A 15994-nucleotide genomic window follows, 5' to 3' on the forward strand; every position below is an offset into this window, starting at 1 on the left:
CGGCCCGCGGCTCGGCTGAGTGGCAACGGAGCGCGGCGGGTGCCAACCGCCCGCTCCTTCCAACACCCAGCGCGGCAAAAACAGGAGCGGGCGTGCAGACGGAGTGCAGACGTGCGGTTCTAACAGCTCGGGCATCCGTTAGTTGAACTCTTAAGCGAATTAACAAACACGTTTGAAAGTTCATTTTTACTCTTAAACCCCTGCACGTTCTGGGCTGCAGAAACGCACGTTTTTCAGGCACAGCAAAAAAACTGAACTCTCACCTTAAGCACAAAAGCAACCAAAACACCTAAATCAGAGTAGCTACTAAAACCACACAACTTGTACCACACTGTAAAACTGTGAGAAGCAGCAGGCCTCAAATGGGTAAAGTAGGGCTCAGAAAGATGCTGCAGAAACCTGTGCCTTGGCCCCATGTACTCCGTGACCTTGGGCAAGTCACGTAGTCTTCCCCACATCCCCAGCGCTGTGCAGATGGCTTTACAAAGCGTTGTGGAGGTAAGTACGGTCGTGTATCATCAGGTGCTGAGACCATAACAGAAAACAAGGCCCCTCCACCCAGTGTGCTTCCCAAGCGCTGGGTGCTTAAGCAGCCGGGGGAAGGAGGGGTGCACGGGGGTCCCAGCACCCCGGCGGGCGGATCTGGGCAAGCCCAGCGCGGTGGCCAAATCTCTCCACGAAAACAGCGGCCCCGAGCGGGGCCTGACAGCTGAGAGCCGCCCGCAGGCAGCGCTCCCCGCCTCCAAATACACGTCCCTACCCACGGGCCGCAGGGACAGAGGAGAAGGAGCCCCTCACGCGGGCTCCATTTAGAGCTACAAGCAGTGCCGCCAGCCTCTGCCAGGCACCCGCAGTCCCCCCCTGCTCCCGCGGGCCGAATAACCTTCCCGGCGCGCATGCGCGGGGGGCAGCGCGGGGCGTCGGCGCTGGCCGGAGAATGTCGGGCGCGCGGGGCGGTGGGCGCGTGGCCCCTCCCCCCGGCGGGCGCGCGGCAGCCGCAGCGGCGGCGGGGGGGGGCGGGGGCGAGGAGGCGGCGCCTGTGTCGGCGCTGGAGGTTGTGTCCTTCCTGGGGAAGCTGCTGTGCGCAGTCGCGGCGCTGAAGGCGGCTCTCTACCTGCTCCGCAGAGTGTGTCTAGCGATGGCCTGGAAGTCGGGAGGCGCCAGCCACTCCGAGCTCATCCACAACCTCCGCAGTGAGTCTGCGGTGCGGGGGGGCGCGGGTGGGGGCCTCCTTCCCCCTCTCGCCTCACCGTGCGGTGGCCGTTACCGGCCGCTCGGGCACACGCACTTCGCATTCCCGCGGCGCCAGCCGAGCCGCCAACTGTCAAGGAGCGGCGCCGGCGGGGGGAGGAGGCGAAGGCGGCGCCGGGCCGGGGGGTGTGTGCCTGGGTGTCCGTCCGGCTCCCTCCCGCGAGGGCGCGGCGAGCGCCGCCGCCGCCCCGCAGCCAGGCGGAGGGCGGAGGGCGGAGGGCGGCGGCCGCTGGCGCAGGGCCGGCCCGGGCTGTTGTTGCGGGAGGAGATGCGGCGGGAGGGGCGGCGCCCGCGGCGKTCCCGAAGGGGAAGCGCCGTGCGGCGGCGGCTGTTGTCAGCCTGCCGCCTCCCGCCGTCGCCTCCCTGCCTGCCCGTAGCCGTCGTGTGCGAGGCGGGCTCCGCCGCGCGCCGGGCTCCCTGTCCGCGGCGTCCTCCTCGGTTCAGCCCGGCCGTCGCTCTCGCTGCGCTCCGGCCTCCTGTGCCCGGGGAGCGCAGCGCTCCCGCCTCTCGGGGCGAGGCGGCTGGGCGGGGGGAGCGGGCGCCCCGCGGCCCTTGACGGGGGGGGATCGGCAGTATCAGCGGGCGCGGCGACCGCCCTTCGGGCGCTCAGGTTTCTGCCAGGTGCAGTGGGAGCTGACCTGGTTTGCGAAACCCACCGAAATGGCCGATAAGCAAAAGATTGTTTTTGTTGGGGCGAAGGGGGTGTGTGATGACAACAGTCTACACCTGACATGTGGAGCACTGTCTTGGCTCCAGTCCCGAGCTGCTCCTTTCGAAGAGGTGGGCCACTGGGAAGGGAGAATAGCTGTAAAGGTGACAAACTCATACTGTCAGCAAGCTTTCCAGGGACTGCCTGCGACTAGGCATTCCTTGCCTTTATCTAAGGTTTATGCTGTCCCCGTGTTGAGCGTGAAAGGTATTGCACGGGTGCTCTTCACTGATGCACTGTAGTGACTTGTAGTCTGAGGGAGGATGCGGGATCATTTACATGTGATCCAAGCTGAGAGGACAGGGTGATAAGGGACCTCTTTCCTGTTCTGAGGTTCTATTTTTTTTATTAGTCTCTGATTAGTATGTATTAGATACACATGTAGTGTCCTTTTCTTTGATCCTGGCTGACGAGTCTTTCTTTTCCTTTCCTCAAATCCACAGTCATAGATGTAAAAGGATGTAGACTTGGAGCTGGCATTATAGCAGTTATCTCTTATTCTAGTGGTGCTGCAAGGCCATAGACAACTTTACCTGTCTGGCCTTCTCATTATTGCGGAGACAGAGGAAAATCATCATTTTCTCCAGTCTGCTTATCTTAGATCCTCTGATCCTGTGAGGTTTTCCAGCATTTTTGTTTTGCCATCACTGATAACTCTTCCATGAAGCAGAACAATATATGCTGAAATGATTTTCAGTTTCACTGTAAAAATTGCCTGTTTAAGAAAGGGATCTTGCAACTTTTCTAGTTACAAGAGTTGCAATGCTTTCCCCCCCACACCGCAAACTGTAAGGGCTAGAGATACTGTTCTAGTGAAACTCTGGCATAAGTCTTCTTACAGTGCAGGGGAAACCTTTCTGATGTAAAAATGGATTCCAAGCTCCAAAATATATCTAAAAAGTGATTATTGCCCAGAATTGTTTACAGCTCTGAGAACCCGAAGGCAAAACTGATTTCTTTACTGAAGAAAACAATGACGGTGCATTTCAACACATGGAGACTGTTTAGGGCTTTGCAAATTAAAAAAAAAAAAGTTAAAACCCATTATACTAAGAAGACAACAAACACCCTATATATAAAGAGAAAAGCAAACTGGAAGTTCAATATTTCAATCTCAAAATATTAAGTGATAGTAATTACCAGGAAAATTGCAGGCTGTAAATTTTTCCCCCATATTTTTTCCTGTTTATCCCGAAGTATTTTGAGTGACAGTAAAAGTGAATTGAAAATAAAACATTCTAAAGGCATAGAGGCTTTTGATCTTGCAGCAAGACTGTGTTGCTGATTGCTATTTTGTTGACATAAGTGGGAGTGCAGTGATGGTGCTGGGCTCTACTGGTGCACAGCAGTTGCAGGATTAAGACCAGAAACTTTAGGTAAGAGTTTACCAGGTAAAGTGATAACTTGTTGCTGTAGTTCTGGAAAAAAAAAATAGAAGAAAGTGCCGTTTTGTCTGATACATGATTCTCTTAGAGATATGTTTTTAACAAACTTAAAAAAATCATTGGCTACAAAGACTAAAATGTTCTAGAGAGTTAATTTTCAATAGTAGATTGCTTAATGCATTTAACTTTTTGCTCTAAAAAGAGCTAAACAGCTCTACAGCCTTTTATGCTAGACATAAGAATGTCAGCCAGATTAGGTCAATTTGATGGTGTGTTAGTGTGTAATTTGTGCATGTGTAATTTAGTAACTTTGTGTGTAGTTTAGTGTATGAGTAATTTGTGTAACTTTCAGAATTAAAAAGAAGGAAACAACTCACAGTGTAGTGACACAATATGTTTTTTTCCACAGTGAAGCCTGGTTGAGAGGTTCTTACACCTGCCCTTATGCCACAAGTTGCCCTGGTTGTACTGAGAGAAAAGCTTGTGAGGGAGACTGTGTTGTAGGACTGGATCACTTTCTCCTCACTCCACATTCAAAAAACCCCCCCAAAAAACCGAGGTTTAAACCTCTCAAAATCAGTAAGCAGTTGTATTGTTAGACAAGTAGTGAGCTTTGGTATAGGTGTAAGTGGGCTGGGAAAAGTGGGAACTTCTTAAATTGGTTTTGCTTTTTAATAAAAAATCAATGGAAAACTCCTTTACAGTTCTTTAAAAGAACAGTAAAGATTATTTTTTATTAGAAGTTGTTATTGACAGTTAATAATGCTTCTATCTTGGGGTGATAAAGTGTTCTAGTTTCATGAAGTTATATTGGCATGTGCTCAATTCACTGTTGCCTTAACTGTGGAAATAGCTTGTTCTATAATGGTAGCAGTCATTGTGTTAGAGCAGTGCTAAGTGCTTGTGTGTGTTTGCATGCAGACTTAGGCAGCTGTTCCTTACAAGCCTTGTCTTTGTTTTCATACCTTTAAAAGGTGCAAACTAATGAAGAAGGCCCTGGAAACCTGCATATTTTTCAGCGCATGCTTAGACACAAGTGATTGAAGAATGTTGTGTGGCTTTTTTGTTTTTATCTATTTTCTCAGTGTTCTGAAAACATGTTTTTGCACCATTAATTTGAGGCATCATAGATGTACAAATTTGTGACATATAAAGTTACTTTGAATGTTAATGCTTTTTTCTTCACAATAAAAGTGCTGTCCTTAAATATGCTGACTGTTTCCTCAAGGTGTTCAGCTACTTTGTTTTCCAGTATCTTTTGAAACTACTTCTCCTTTAAAAAACGTTTTTTTTTCCACTGAATGTTTGATTCTCCCAGTATTAGAGCAATTTAAAAATTATATTTTTCACCTTTGTAGAGTAATTATTTAAATCTTTGCTTTTTCCTAACTGAAAATGGTTGAAGTATATGTCTTCAAACTTGCACACCTTTCCCCCCTAAATAATTAAAACAAAAATCTTTGAGCTGACAGCACTTCTAGAAAACTTTCTATTACCTAACTGCAGGTTACTGGAGGGTTGCAAATCATACTTGACACTGAAATATTCAGTTGTGTTTAAATGCATAACTGTGAGTAGTGGTCCTTTTTGTGGTGAGCCTAGCATATAGAGATATTGAGAAAAAAGGAAAAGACTAAGTAGTTGGTGATTTATTTACCATTATCTTGCTGTTTGAAGACCTTTGGATTCTAAATCGCTATCTCTCATCCCCTGCCCCTCCCCCTTTAATCTGTTGATATCCACTGTTGTCTTGATTTCACTATTGGTTCATTTTAATCTCCTGTCTTTCATACTTGGGTTCTTGCCATGTCCTGTTACTTTACACTCCAGTCTTAGAAATCGGGTTTTTTTCCACCACCTGCAGAACTGAAAAATTGATCCCTGTCCAATTCACAATCCATCAAAGTTAATCGTTTCATTATCACACCTCTCTTTCCTACAATCAATAGGGAATGCCACCATAAGAGAATCATTCTTTGCCTGTTTCTCTGATCATGTTGTGCCACTGGTGTCATAACCATGTGTACATGCTTTCGAATCCACATTGTCAGGCTTGAAGGTGAAGTAACTTGATTGTGACTAAAGTGCTGCATAATGTTGTCAACCATCTTTGGGCTTGTTTCCTGCTACCGTCCTTTCTTTTTCCCCATCTGATAGGCTTGTATCACAAATGTTAGTAAACTGTCATTTACAAGGTATCTCAAATTCCATAGAAGTTAATAGCTCACTTGAGAGACAGATTCTATTTCTTTCTGTGTGAATTGTGTTTTGAATGAATATTTGTTCAAATATTGCCAGGCTTTGAGAACTATGTTCTTAGACATGCTAAGGATATTTCTCTGAGGGTTTTGTTATTCAGATGTTAAATAATTAAAAATCACATTGTCTTCCTTGGCAAGTTTCATTGTAGTGAAGGCTTATCAACAAAGAATCTGCACCTTTGTTGCAGAATTCAGTTTTCTGATTGCTGAGAACAGATCTCTTTCTACAAACTACCATGAACATAAAGGCATTCAATTGGCCTCACTGAGCCTGAGCTTGATTCAGCAAGAACTGAACGTATTTTTTTTTCCTGCCATGGCATTTCCCTTGGATTATCCAGATCTCTTCTACAACAGACTAATGGTGCTCTAGGGGGAGTAATGTAACATGGATAACAGTGAAGAAGGAACAGCAATTGAAAATTAAAAAAACAATAAAAACAACTTAAGAACCCAAATTTACTACTTGTACTGTACAAACAATTATGCTGCCTGTTGCCTGCATTCAGTGAACAGACTTTCCTTTAACATGTGTGTTGTATTGAGGCTTGAGTGACTAACCATTGTAACTCATGGCAGGATAAGGAAACAATTGAAAATTGAACTATTTTTTAAAATCAGAAAATGAACACATCCACTGATATGTTACTTTAAGAATATTTAAAATTTGTTAGAATTAGTTAATGGCTCATGAGGCATAGGTGTGAAATCTGGAATAATGCTATTTTCTAAGTATTAACAATTTTGATTTTGTTAGTAAATATTTCAAATAATTGAGTTAGACTTGTCATGAGACTTTTTTATTAGTGATTTAATTATTTGTTAATGATATGCCTATACCAGTCAAATATTTTGAAGGAATTTGTACTTGATCTTCCAAGAGAATGGCCTTCAGGTAAATCAAGCCAATTTAACATTCCAGAAAGTAAGAAATGTTAACAAAAATAAAAAAATAACCTACAAAAAGACATCATTTTATTTATTTGTAAATTAGGATTTTATTCTTAACTGTTCTGTGTTATTGGCATATCTATTTTTTTCCCCCTAAATGTTAGCAAGATGTCAATGTAATGATAAAAACATACCCTATTTTCTCGCAAAACAATGCCAAAATTCAGTGAAGCAAAGTCCAAAGCTTCAGTTATCCAAAAAAAGGGAATATGTTTCTGGCTGCTTAAAATATCACTCTTTCAAATCAGTCATCTTAATTAAAAATGCTTATTTCTTTTGCTTGACTGAAAATAAACTTTTTGTCTCTGGCTGGGGTTAATGGCATAATACTATTTTTCTGATAGTATGAAGCTGCCTAATAATCCATAGTAGAATGAAAATAATTTTGCAAATCTGTCCCTTAGAGGGGATTACCATTGCTTGTGGGCATGTTAAAAAGTGGGAACCTGGTATGTTTTAGTTTCARTACAACTCCAAGCTTTTTTTTTTTTAATGCTACTGTTTATTTTACCCTGCTGTAGTATAAAGAGCTTACTGAGAGCTATTTATAAGCTTGAGAAGAAACTGCACAATGTTGGTGTTATTTTGAATGACTGTTTCTGCAAATATAATACATCAAAGTCATGTTTGTTAGTGGTTTTTAATTTTTATAAGTAAAAATTTTTCTTTAGGCTGATTAATACAATTAACCTCTTGTGGTAATGCTTTTTGTTTTGATTTGAATAAGACTAACATTATCAAATTTTGGCAAAAACAGAGCAAACTTTTTCAGAACTTGAGGCCAGTACATTTTTGGAAGGACATCCCTCCTGGCCTGGTTGACTTGTGATTGTTTTGAGGCTTCAGAGCCCAAATGCTACAACATTGGTCTTGAACACAAAATAGATTTAAATGCTCGCACTGACAAGAACTAAAAAAGATAATCATACAAATGTAACTTTAGAAGTCCTTCCTTATTACTACTAGTGCAACAGCTCTGTATGTCATTTTGTATCTCACTTTGTACATTTGTTAATATTCTGTAAATATTATTTTGATTTATGAAGTTTTATCTTTTTAGCTTGGGACATTCCTGGAGATAGCAGAGCTCATTGCTCTTAGCAATGGAGTTGGTTCTCATGGTTTTCAGGAGTGTCAGCTTTGGTGGTTCCCCATTTTAATGGAGTTGCCACAGAACAATAAGCAAAGTTTCAGAGGAAATTTAAGACAGACTTCTTCATTGGGAGACTAGTTGGCTCAGCCTAGAGAATCATGCTTGGATGCCCTAAAGGTTGGACTCATCTTTTGCTGTTCTATAGTAGAATAATTGTCTCCTGTATCCCTCAGCTTTTGCGTAGTACTAGTGCCTGTTTAAATGAAGCCACTTTCATTGTCACAGGCAGCCAGTGTGGTCTGGCTGCTGTTTTTGACAGCACTGCCTTTTCTGAAAACAGACTAGCAAAGCTGATGCATGGAATTTGTTTGGTGAGATACAAGATGTGCAACATCTATGTTTCTTTAAAGATTTACTGAAGATACTGAGCAGTCTGCCTCAAGCCTTACTGTGAGGAGAGTTCTTTGTCTATTTATCCTATCCAGATATGTTTATCTTAACATCTGCAACAGAATTTTGTTACTGTTAATGGTTGTCATGACCTTGTATTGAACTCTTTGGTTTTGACTTCCCATGTGATCTGTAAGTGAAGCTCATTCCCTTCAAATATAGAGTGATCAATATGTGCTGCTAGTGCTCAGAGGTAGTCTTCCTCATCTTTGCTCAGGCCTTTACAGTTTATTGGAAAATGCAGTGTGTGTAATTGCAGGCTGAACCCAATCTTGATGTCACTTCATTCTTTCATGCACACTCAGCTGCTGATATAGATCTAATTTAAATTGATATGACTATTTAAATGAATATGACACACACTGTACAGCTAACGTAGTCCCTAATAGTATCTTTATTGCAATAAGCAAAGAGCTAGCATGTCTTTCCCCTCCCCATCCCACCAGAAGAAAACGATTAATACCTACTTTGCAACATTAGCCTACAATACAAGGGAGCAATATAGCTATGGTTAAATATGTCTAAATTAGTCATGTGCAGATTTACAGATCCATGAAAATGAATAGAGAGCTGTTATCTGTTATATCAAATGGACAGATTGTTTTTGAGTATAGTTCATCAGTATTAAATGGACAGGGAATACTCCCATAAAGTACAAGTGAAATTACAGGAGGTAAGTTTGTATTTAACTGTGTCTTGAGGATGAATACTAATTCATCTGTTGTATTGAACCCAGCTTTTGGTTCCCACGTGGTTTTACATGTATATGTTTTCAGTAGCATTTAGGTTTTCTGGGGGTTTAGTTTGTTTTTAATTCCTGCCTCTTTGGGAATTCCCTGAGATCTTGTTTTTTTTCTAGACTCAAGATTAGTTCTGATGGTCCCTTACTTTCCTCATTCTTCCTCTAGTCATTCTTTCTCTGAACTGCAGAATCTTAACTGATTAGCCATTCTTCCAGAAGTTAACTGTATGCAACCTTCTGTTCAAACCTTCTGTATTTTGAAGCCATGTCATAGTGAAAACAGACCTTCAGCTGAATGTTTGAGGCACATACTCTTAAGTAATCAGCAAAGCACAAGAGGCTTGTATGTATGCATGGTTTAAAAAATGCCCATTTGCAAACACTTGGTTTAAGTTTCTTTAGCACAAAGAGCTTTGTACATTTGGGGATCAGTGTCCTTTTTTTGGATCTCAGGATGCTTATCCATCATTTCTCCTGCAAAGTCTTTTCTTTGTCTTCATGGTTGTAATGAAATCTTCCCATGCTTGTTACTTAAATAAAATTCTATTAACTAAATTAATTTCCTTTTTTTTTTTTTCCTTCCTCTCCCCACCAAAAAGACCCAAGCCTTAAAAACATCTATCAGTTGATCAGCTGCTCAATACTAACTAGCGTCATGTTGCTTGAAAATCAAGATCTGGTCCTAGTCCAGCCTRTTTTCCTTCTGGAAGTTGCTAGTTGTTTTGTATGGTTCAAATGGAGATATCTGAAAACTGTTGTTTGTCACTTAAGTAATTTGAATCAATTTCATTTCATCTTTTGCGAAATAGGGCTGACCTTTGCATCATACTTTAAGACCTCTCTTTGATTTGAAATATTGCTGCTGTATTGAACAGTCATCTCCATAAATGCAGTGCTTTGCAGTAGTTATGGGGAAAGTCATCTGTGAAGAAGCTGAATCGTGTAGATGCTGAAATAGTCTCCCAGTAAATTGTTTTGGGATCTGCATGAGTATTTTGTCTATGTGAAGCCTGCAACAGGAAGTGTCTCAGCAGCTGTTTCTCAGCTATGACGGGCCATTGCAGCAGGACCATTTATAGTTTGTGTAGTAAGCTTGTGTGCTAGATTATATAATAGAGCAATGAGACATCCTTTTTGTGGTCTAGAAGCTAGTGTTAATGTAGATGTTGACTGCTAGCGCTTTATGGTTTAGTTGGAAGCTTGTTTGATCAACAGTCAGGATACCGTCAGTGATGTGTAGACAGTTCTTTGAAAGATAAGCATTTCAGTATTTAGTTCCCAACAAAGGCAGAGATTGTTTACTTATTTCAAGTCCATGGTGTCTTTCAAAGTTCTGGCTCTTTTCTTGCACTCTGACAATCAACTGCCCTGTTTCCCTGGTTACGTTCAATAGTGGTATATTTACACCTTCAAATGCAAGGACGGCTATATGAGCTTTTTTTTTTTTTCTGTTTTCAAGGTGTTATTTGTGGAAGAGAGGCAGACCAGAATGAGTTTTCAAAACATGCTCCAATTATGTCAAGTTGTCATTGCAGCAGCCTCTGTAGAGAGTAACTCTTGAACTCTGCAGGCCATGCTGTACTCTTAAATAGTTTCTTTGCAGTTTCAACCCTTTGAAGCTTAGGAGTTGTGCTGATATAACTAATAAATGGAGATTAATTTTGGTTTTAAACTCTGAACTAACCAATGGGTTTGGGTATTGGTCTTTGCTTGTAAGCACTTTCTAATTTAATATCTGATTTGTTTTCATTACTGATTATGAGAGTTTTGGAACCAAGCAGTCGTCTTAACTTCCAAGAAGGAGAGATCTGTGCACACTGAAAAGAAAAATCAAGCTAAATATATTTAATTATGAATGATTTTTCCTGCCATACATAGCTTTTCTTTTAAGATTTAGAAACTGTTTTGCATTGATATTTTATTAATAAATAACTTACTATTAATTGTCTTATTTTTTGGCATTTAGAGATAGCATGGAAATAGAATGACTTGTTTGCAATATAAACTTTATTATTGGAATTTTCTTCGGGAAGGTACTTATTTTCTGAGCAATTCAGAAACTAATAGATATTTGCTCCAGACAGAATTAAGATATTTGCTCTTGGTCATCTTAAGACTGACTGCTGGAGGAAGGAAAGGTCTTGCATTTGATTTCCAGTACCTTACAGCTGCTCTTGTTCAACCCTTAGGCTAAGAAAAGTTCAATTTGTTATCATCATGGAAAAAATTACTATGTTGCCTTTACCATTTAGGGCTTGCTTGCTTTTTTTTTTTTTTTTTTAATTCCTTCCTTTAAGCTTACTGTTGTTGTTACTTTAGGACTTAATAACACGAGTGTTCTAAAACTTCAGTTTTTGTGCTCCATTGTTCTCCATTGTTCAATAAATGAATTTGAAAAGTACAATTAATTTACTGGGGGATAACAAGATAACCCTGTAATTCCACGTTCATCATTGAGAGGCTGTGTTTTTATGAAAAGGAAGCATTGTTTGATAATTGAAGCACATGCCTGAGACAGGAGATCCAGCTTCTCCTCATGGTTTTGCTGGGAACTCTGAGTTTGGATAACTTGCTCAACTTCTTATTTACTGATGAAAAAGATGATACTACTCAAAGACGGTCCACCATTCAGCAAATCTCAGGAGTACTTGCTGGATGGAAGGTCTTGGGATTTGTAGAGTACTAGCAGCTACTGCTTTCAGTTCTTTGGGTTGTTTGTCCATCAGCGTAAGCATCACGCTTGGTAAGGTTGAGCTCTTTTAATCTGATTAAACAACGTGGGGGAAGAATGGGTGAAAATGTTTAAGCAAAATAGCAGAATGTCAGGAAAATTTTCATAAATGCTGACAGGTGAATTTACTTGGTGATACCCTAAGCAGAAGGATGACAGTAGTAGATGAGAGAGGTGGCAGGCATGAAATGTTGTTTAAAAAAAGAGGAACAGATTAAGGGGCTGTGTGAAAGAAGAGGGCTGGAAAAAGCCTCCAGTTACAGCAGAGTAGAAGAGGTCCACTGAAGACTGGAGGAGGTTCCCTGCCTGACGGTAGGGCCTTGCTTGGCCTGGTCTGCAGTTGCCTTTCCGACTAGAATCTTGAGCTGGTTATTCTCTGCATGTTTTCCCCCAAGGCCCAAAAGGAAAGCGTGGATGTTCCCTATAGCTTCTAGAATATACGCATCTGTCTGCACAATACAGCATCAAGGAATAAATCACTGTTTTAGATTTTTCCTGAAGATGTTCCTCACCTGCTTGTTCCCCCCCCCACCGCTTCCCCAAAGAGCCTTCACTCCTGTTATAATCAGCTCTTGATTATTCTCCTGCCCCTCCTTGTTTCTGAACAGAACCCAAGCTGGCTGTAGCCAATAGTGAAAGCAAATGACACTAGGCTTTTTCTCAGAAAGGACATTTATCCCAGAGGTACTTCTTGGTGATATCTAATAAGAAGCTAACAGTAAAGTTTGGGATTTCTATGCTTAGTTCCCAGAATTAATATGTAATTCCAAATGGTTGAGGAAAAAGACTTTTTTTTTTTTTTTTTCCTTACTATCGTATATCATCGGTACCTGTGTGTTGGTGGGTGGACAGAAGGAGGGAGAGAGAGAGACATGTTCCCTTTAACTGGGACAGTAGTATGCAGTTCTGAACGAAGTCAAAGCACAGGGTATGCGTAATGTGTTGTAGGGGAGTATATGTTTTTTAGGAAGTTATCAGAATAATATTTTTAAAGTAGCACTCTTCTCCTTTATAATTTGGTAGTATGTTCTTATTGCAATCCTACCTGATACTTTGTCTCTGGAGCAAAAAGCAAAATATCTTTTGGGGTTATTTTTCTCTCTAATGTCAAGCCTCTGTTATCTAGAATAATGAAAGCCTAGGACACCAGGTAGTAGGGAGGAAAACAAAAAAACACAAGTGATAAGGGTAGTTAGGAGCGGATTGTAGGCAGTCGAGAAAGCCTCTGCAGAAGTTAGCCCAGACCTCTACAGGAAGTATTTAATGTTGATAGTATGTTCAAAAACTGATGTAACTTCAATTGAGACAATCTCACAAAAACTCCCTAAACTGATTTTTATAGTACTACATTTTGGGCTGTATTTTGCAAGTGCAGAAATTAAAATTAAAAAAAGAGACAAATTTCCAAATAAATCCTCCTTGTTTAAAATCAGTAGTTCAGTGAAGCATTCTGTTATTGAAATTTTGGTCATTTGGGGTTTAAACTGTTACTTTTAATGCAAATGATTAGTTTTTCTCCTGTTTATTTTCTAAAGCTTTTTGTTGTTTATAATTTTTTCTTCAGAACTAAAAAGAAATACATATATATATATATATATATATATAAAAAAATGATGACTAAAAAAGCCTTATGAACAAAATTTACAAGAAAAAATGACTACATTACATAGTGCTTCTGACATTTTACATGTATGTGCATTAACATTTTTATTTTGAAAAGTGAACAAAGATTCAAAGTGTTTTGATGTGAATACTCTTTGGCCTCAGTCTGCCCCAGCATAAGAATTCTGTAGGAGTTTCTTTACAAAGGGATTTTCTTTTTTTGCCAACAAAAAAAAAAGAAACAAAACTTGAAAATAAAATACTAAGCAAGGATGCTGTAGCTTCATGCTTGTACACTGCTTTTGTATATTTCTCAATTATTGATCCCTTAAGCAATTTCTTAGAAATATGAAGTACCTCATGTTTGTTGTTTAGTTTAATATCAGTTTCTTACTGAATTAGTATTCAGGAATATAAAAGGTATGAAGTTCAGTTTTTCTAGGGAATAGATCTTTGAAAGCGATCTCTAATGTTTCCGAAAAGCATCTGTAACTGCCAGGAAAGTCTTGTTCCAAGTTCACTGTCTTAAGCACTGTTTGATCTAGATCAAAGCTTAAATTCTGGTATGGTGAGAGTTAGAGTATTAGAAAGGGTTAGGTAACATGATTTCTCACAATTTTAGGAATATGTCGCTGTATCTTGCATGCTTTTGCATTATAGAAGAGAAATAATGTCTTCAATTTTATTTATTATTATTTTTTAGAAAATGGAATAATCAAATCAGACAAGGTATTTGAAGTAATGTTGGCTACAGACCGTTGCCACTATGCAAAATACAACCCTTATATGGATTCTCCTCAGTCTATAGGTAAGAACATCTTGTAAAAATGGTTGTTCGCTCTAATTTGTGTACCAGTGACTGCCTTTGTCATACGTATGTTAAGAACGTTTGTTTAATTTTTAAAATTTGGGAGCTTATTTAGTTCTTTATCAGTTTATTTATTATCTTTTAAGTACAAAGTTTCAATATGTTATGGTATGCAGTTAATGTACTTGGATACATCAAGTGGACTGATGTTCTTTAGTCAGTATTAATRTGTGTAAAGATGTATTTATTCTTTAAACGGTAAGCAATTTGTGTAGTGGTTTAGTTGACTTTTAAATTCTTAAATCAACCTTTTAGCCAGTTTACTTCAGAGATGGTCTCTTTCTTTACAAAAATGATTCAGTTGAGGTCAGAGTGGGAATCCTTAAACTTTTACATGAGATTTTTATATAAAAATAGATTTTAAAGTAAGTTTTTAAATTGGAATGATCTGCTTATAGGGCAGTTATTTTCCACCTGAGTCCTTAGTTTTATCTTTCCAAGGTAGGAGAATGAATTAAATGTTCCTGTTCCCTTTCCTGTTCCCTGTCCAATTATCAGTTGTAATGAGGCTTTATTATTTGGATAGGATAGTTCAAAAATCTTTTAAGATATATATGCAGAATTGTATATATCACCACAGAAGTAAACACAGATGAGTGTTCTTCCATGTTTTCTCTTGGGTGTATGTATGCTGTTTGGAAAACAGATGAGGTCATTGTCTCCAGGAGTTTTATAGTCCATACTATGTCACACTGAAACTAACAAATCCAGGTTTTTACATAGGGACCAATAGAAAAAGGAAATGCATCATTCTGGGGAATATTACTCTTTTAAACTGAATGTACTTGACAAAACTAAGGAAGTATAGTGCCAAAATGGAGATTGTAACTGAGATCAAGGGTAGTTTTTTTTTTTTTTTGCATTTCAGAGTTGACATGGCACAACTTGCACAACTTGTAGATGATATAGCTTAACTCACTTCCAGAGTAGAATATTTCTGTAACTAAGCCAATACTGTTTTTGTGTAGCGTCCTGTATGAGGACAGTAATTAAGGTATTGCTTTTTACAGTCAACATCAATAAAAACGGTAAGGTTGCTGTCTGAACAATTATATCAATATGTTCTTCCTTTTTCTGGTTTTACAGGTTTCCAAGCAACAATCAGTGCTCCACATATGGTAAGCTTTAAACTTACATGATTACTGAAGGTGATTTTTATAAAAATCCAAGTGCTTCTAAAATAAAATATTTATCCTAACAGTTTCATCAACTGTTGGTTAATAGTGGTGTTTATGTGAACCACCTAATGGGAGGATACAGAGAAGACWGAGCCGGAGTGTTCTTGGAGGTGCACAATGATAGGATGAGGGGTAATGGACAAAAACTAAACAAGGGAAATTCTGATTAGATACTAGGAAAAAGTTTTTCACAGTGACGATGATCAGGTGCTGGAACAAGTTTACCAGAGAGATTGTGGAATCTCCATTCTTGGAGTATGCAGAAGCTGACTGGACAAGGCCCTGAGCAGCCTATTTTAAGTTGGCCCTGCTTTGTAAAAGGGTTGGATCACATGATTTTCACAGGTCCCTTCCAACCTAAATTACCCTGACTCTATAAGTTACAGAATCACAGAATGATTGAGGTTGGAAGGAACCTCTGGAGATCATGTAGTCCAACCCCCATGCTCAAGCAGGGTCACCTAGAGCACRTTGTACAGGATCGTGTCCAGGCGGGTTTTGAATATCTCCAGAGAAGCAGACTCCACAACCTCTCTGGGCAACCTGTTCCAGTGCTCTGTCACCCTCACAGTGAAGAAGTTTTTCCTCATGTTCAGATGGAAGCGTCTGTGTTTCAGTTTGTGCCCATTGCCTCGCGTCCTGTCTCTGGGCACCACTGAAAAGAGTCAGGCTCCATCTTCTTGACACCCTCCCTTCAGATATTTGTACATGTTAATAAGATCTCCTCTCAGCCTTCTCTTCTCCAGGCTAAACAGGCCCAGCTCTCTCAGCCT

At 40.2% G+C, this 15994-nt stretch overlaps 1 protein-coding gene and 1 long non-coding RNA gene across 3 annotated transcripts in view; both read left to right on the forward strand.

Moving 5' to 3' along the window:
- The first annotated feature begins 937 nt into the window (after nucleotides 1-937).
- The window catches only part of PCMT1 (protein-L-isoaspartate (D-aspartate) O-methyltransferase), a 38949-nt gene continuing 23892 nt past the window's right edge, over nucleotides 938-15994 (forward strand). For both annotated transcript variants that reach the window (XM_026083473.1, XM_026083465.1), the window contains exons 1-3: nucleotides 938-1193; nucleotides 13879-13983; nucleotides 15130-15161. In XM_026083473.1, the coding sequence (XP_025939258.1) occupies nucleotides 938-1193; nucleotides 13879-13983; nucleotides 15130-15161 (393 nt within the window). The remainder of the gene's footprint in view (nucleotides 1194-13878; nucleotides 13984-15129; nucleotides 15162-15994) is intronic.
- Nucleotides 1987-3864, forward strand: LOC112974492. Its single transcript, XR_003256305.1, has 3 exons — nucleotides 1987-2031; nucleotides 3229-3336; nucleotides 3755-3864. It is a non-coding gene; the product is annotated as an uncharacterized LOC112974492 (long non-coding RNA).

Source organism: Apteryx rowi, unplaced genomic scaffold (assembly GCF_003343035.1).
Source record: "Apteryx rowi isolate R43461 unplaced genomic scaffold, aptRow1 scaffold_118, whole genome shotgun sequence".
NCBI classification, from domain to species: domain Eukaryota; kingdom Metazoa; phylum Chordata; class Aves; order Apterygiformes; family Apterygidae; genus Apteryx; species Apteryx rowi.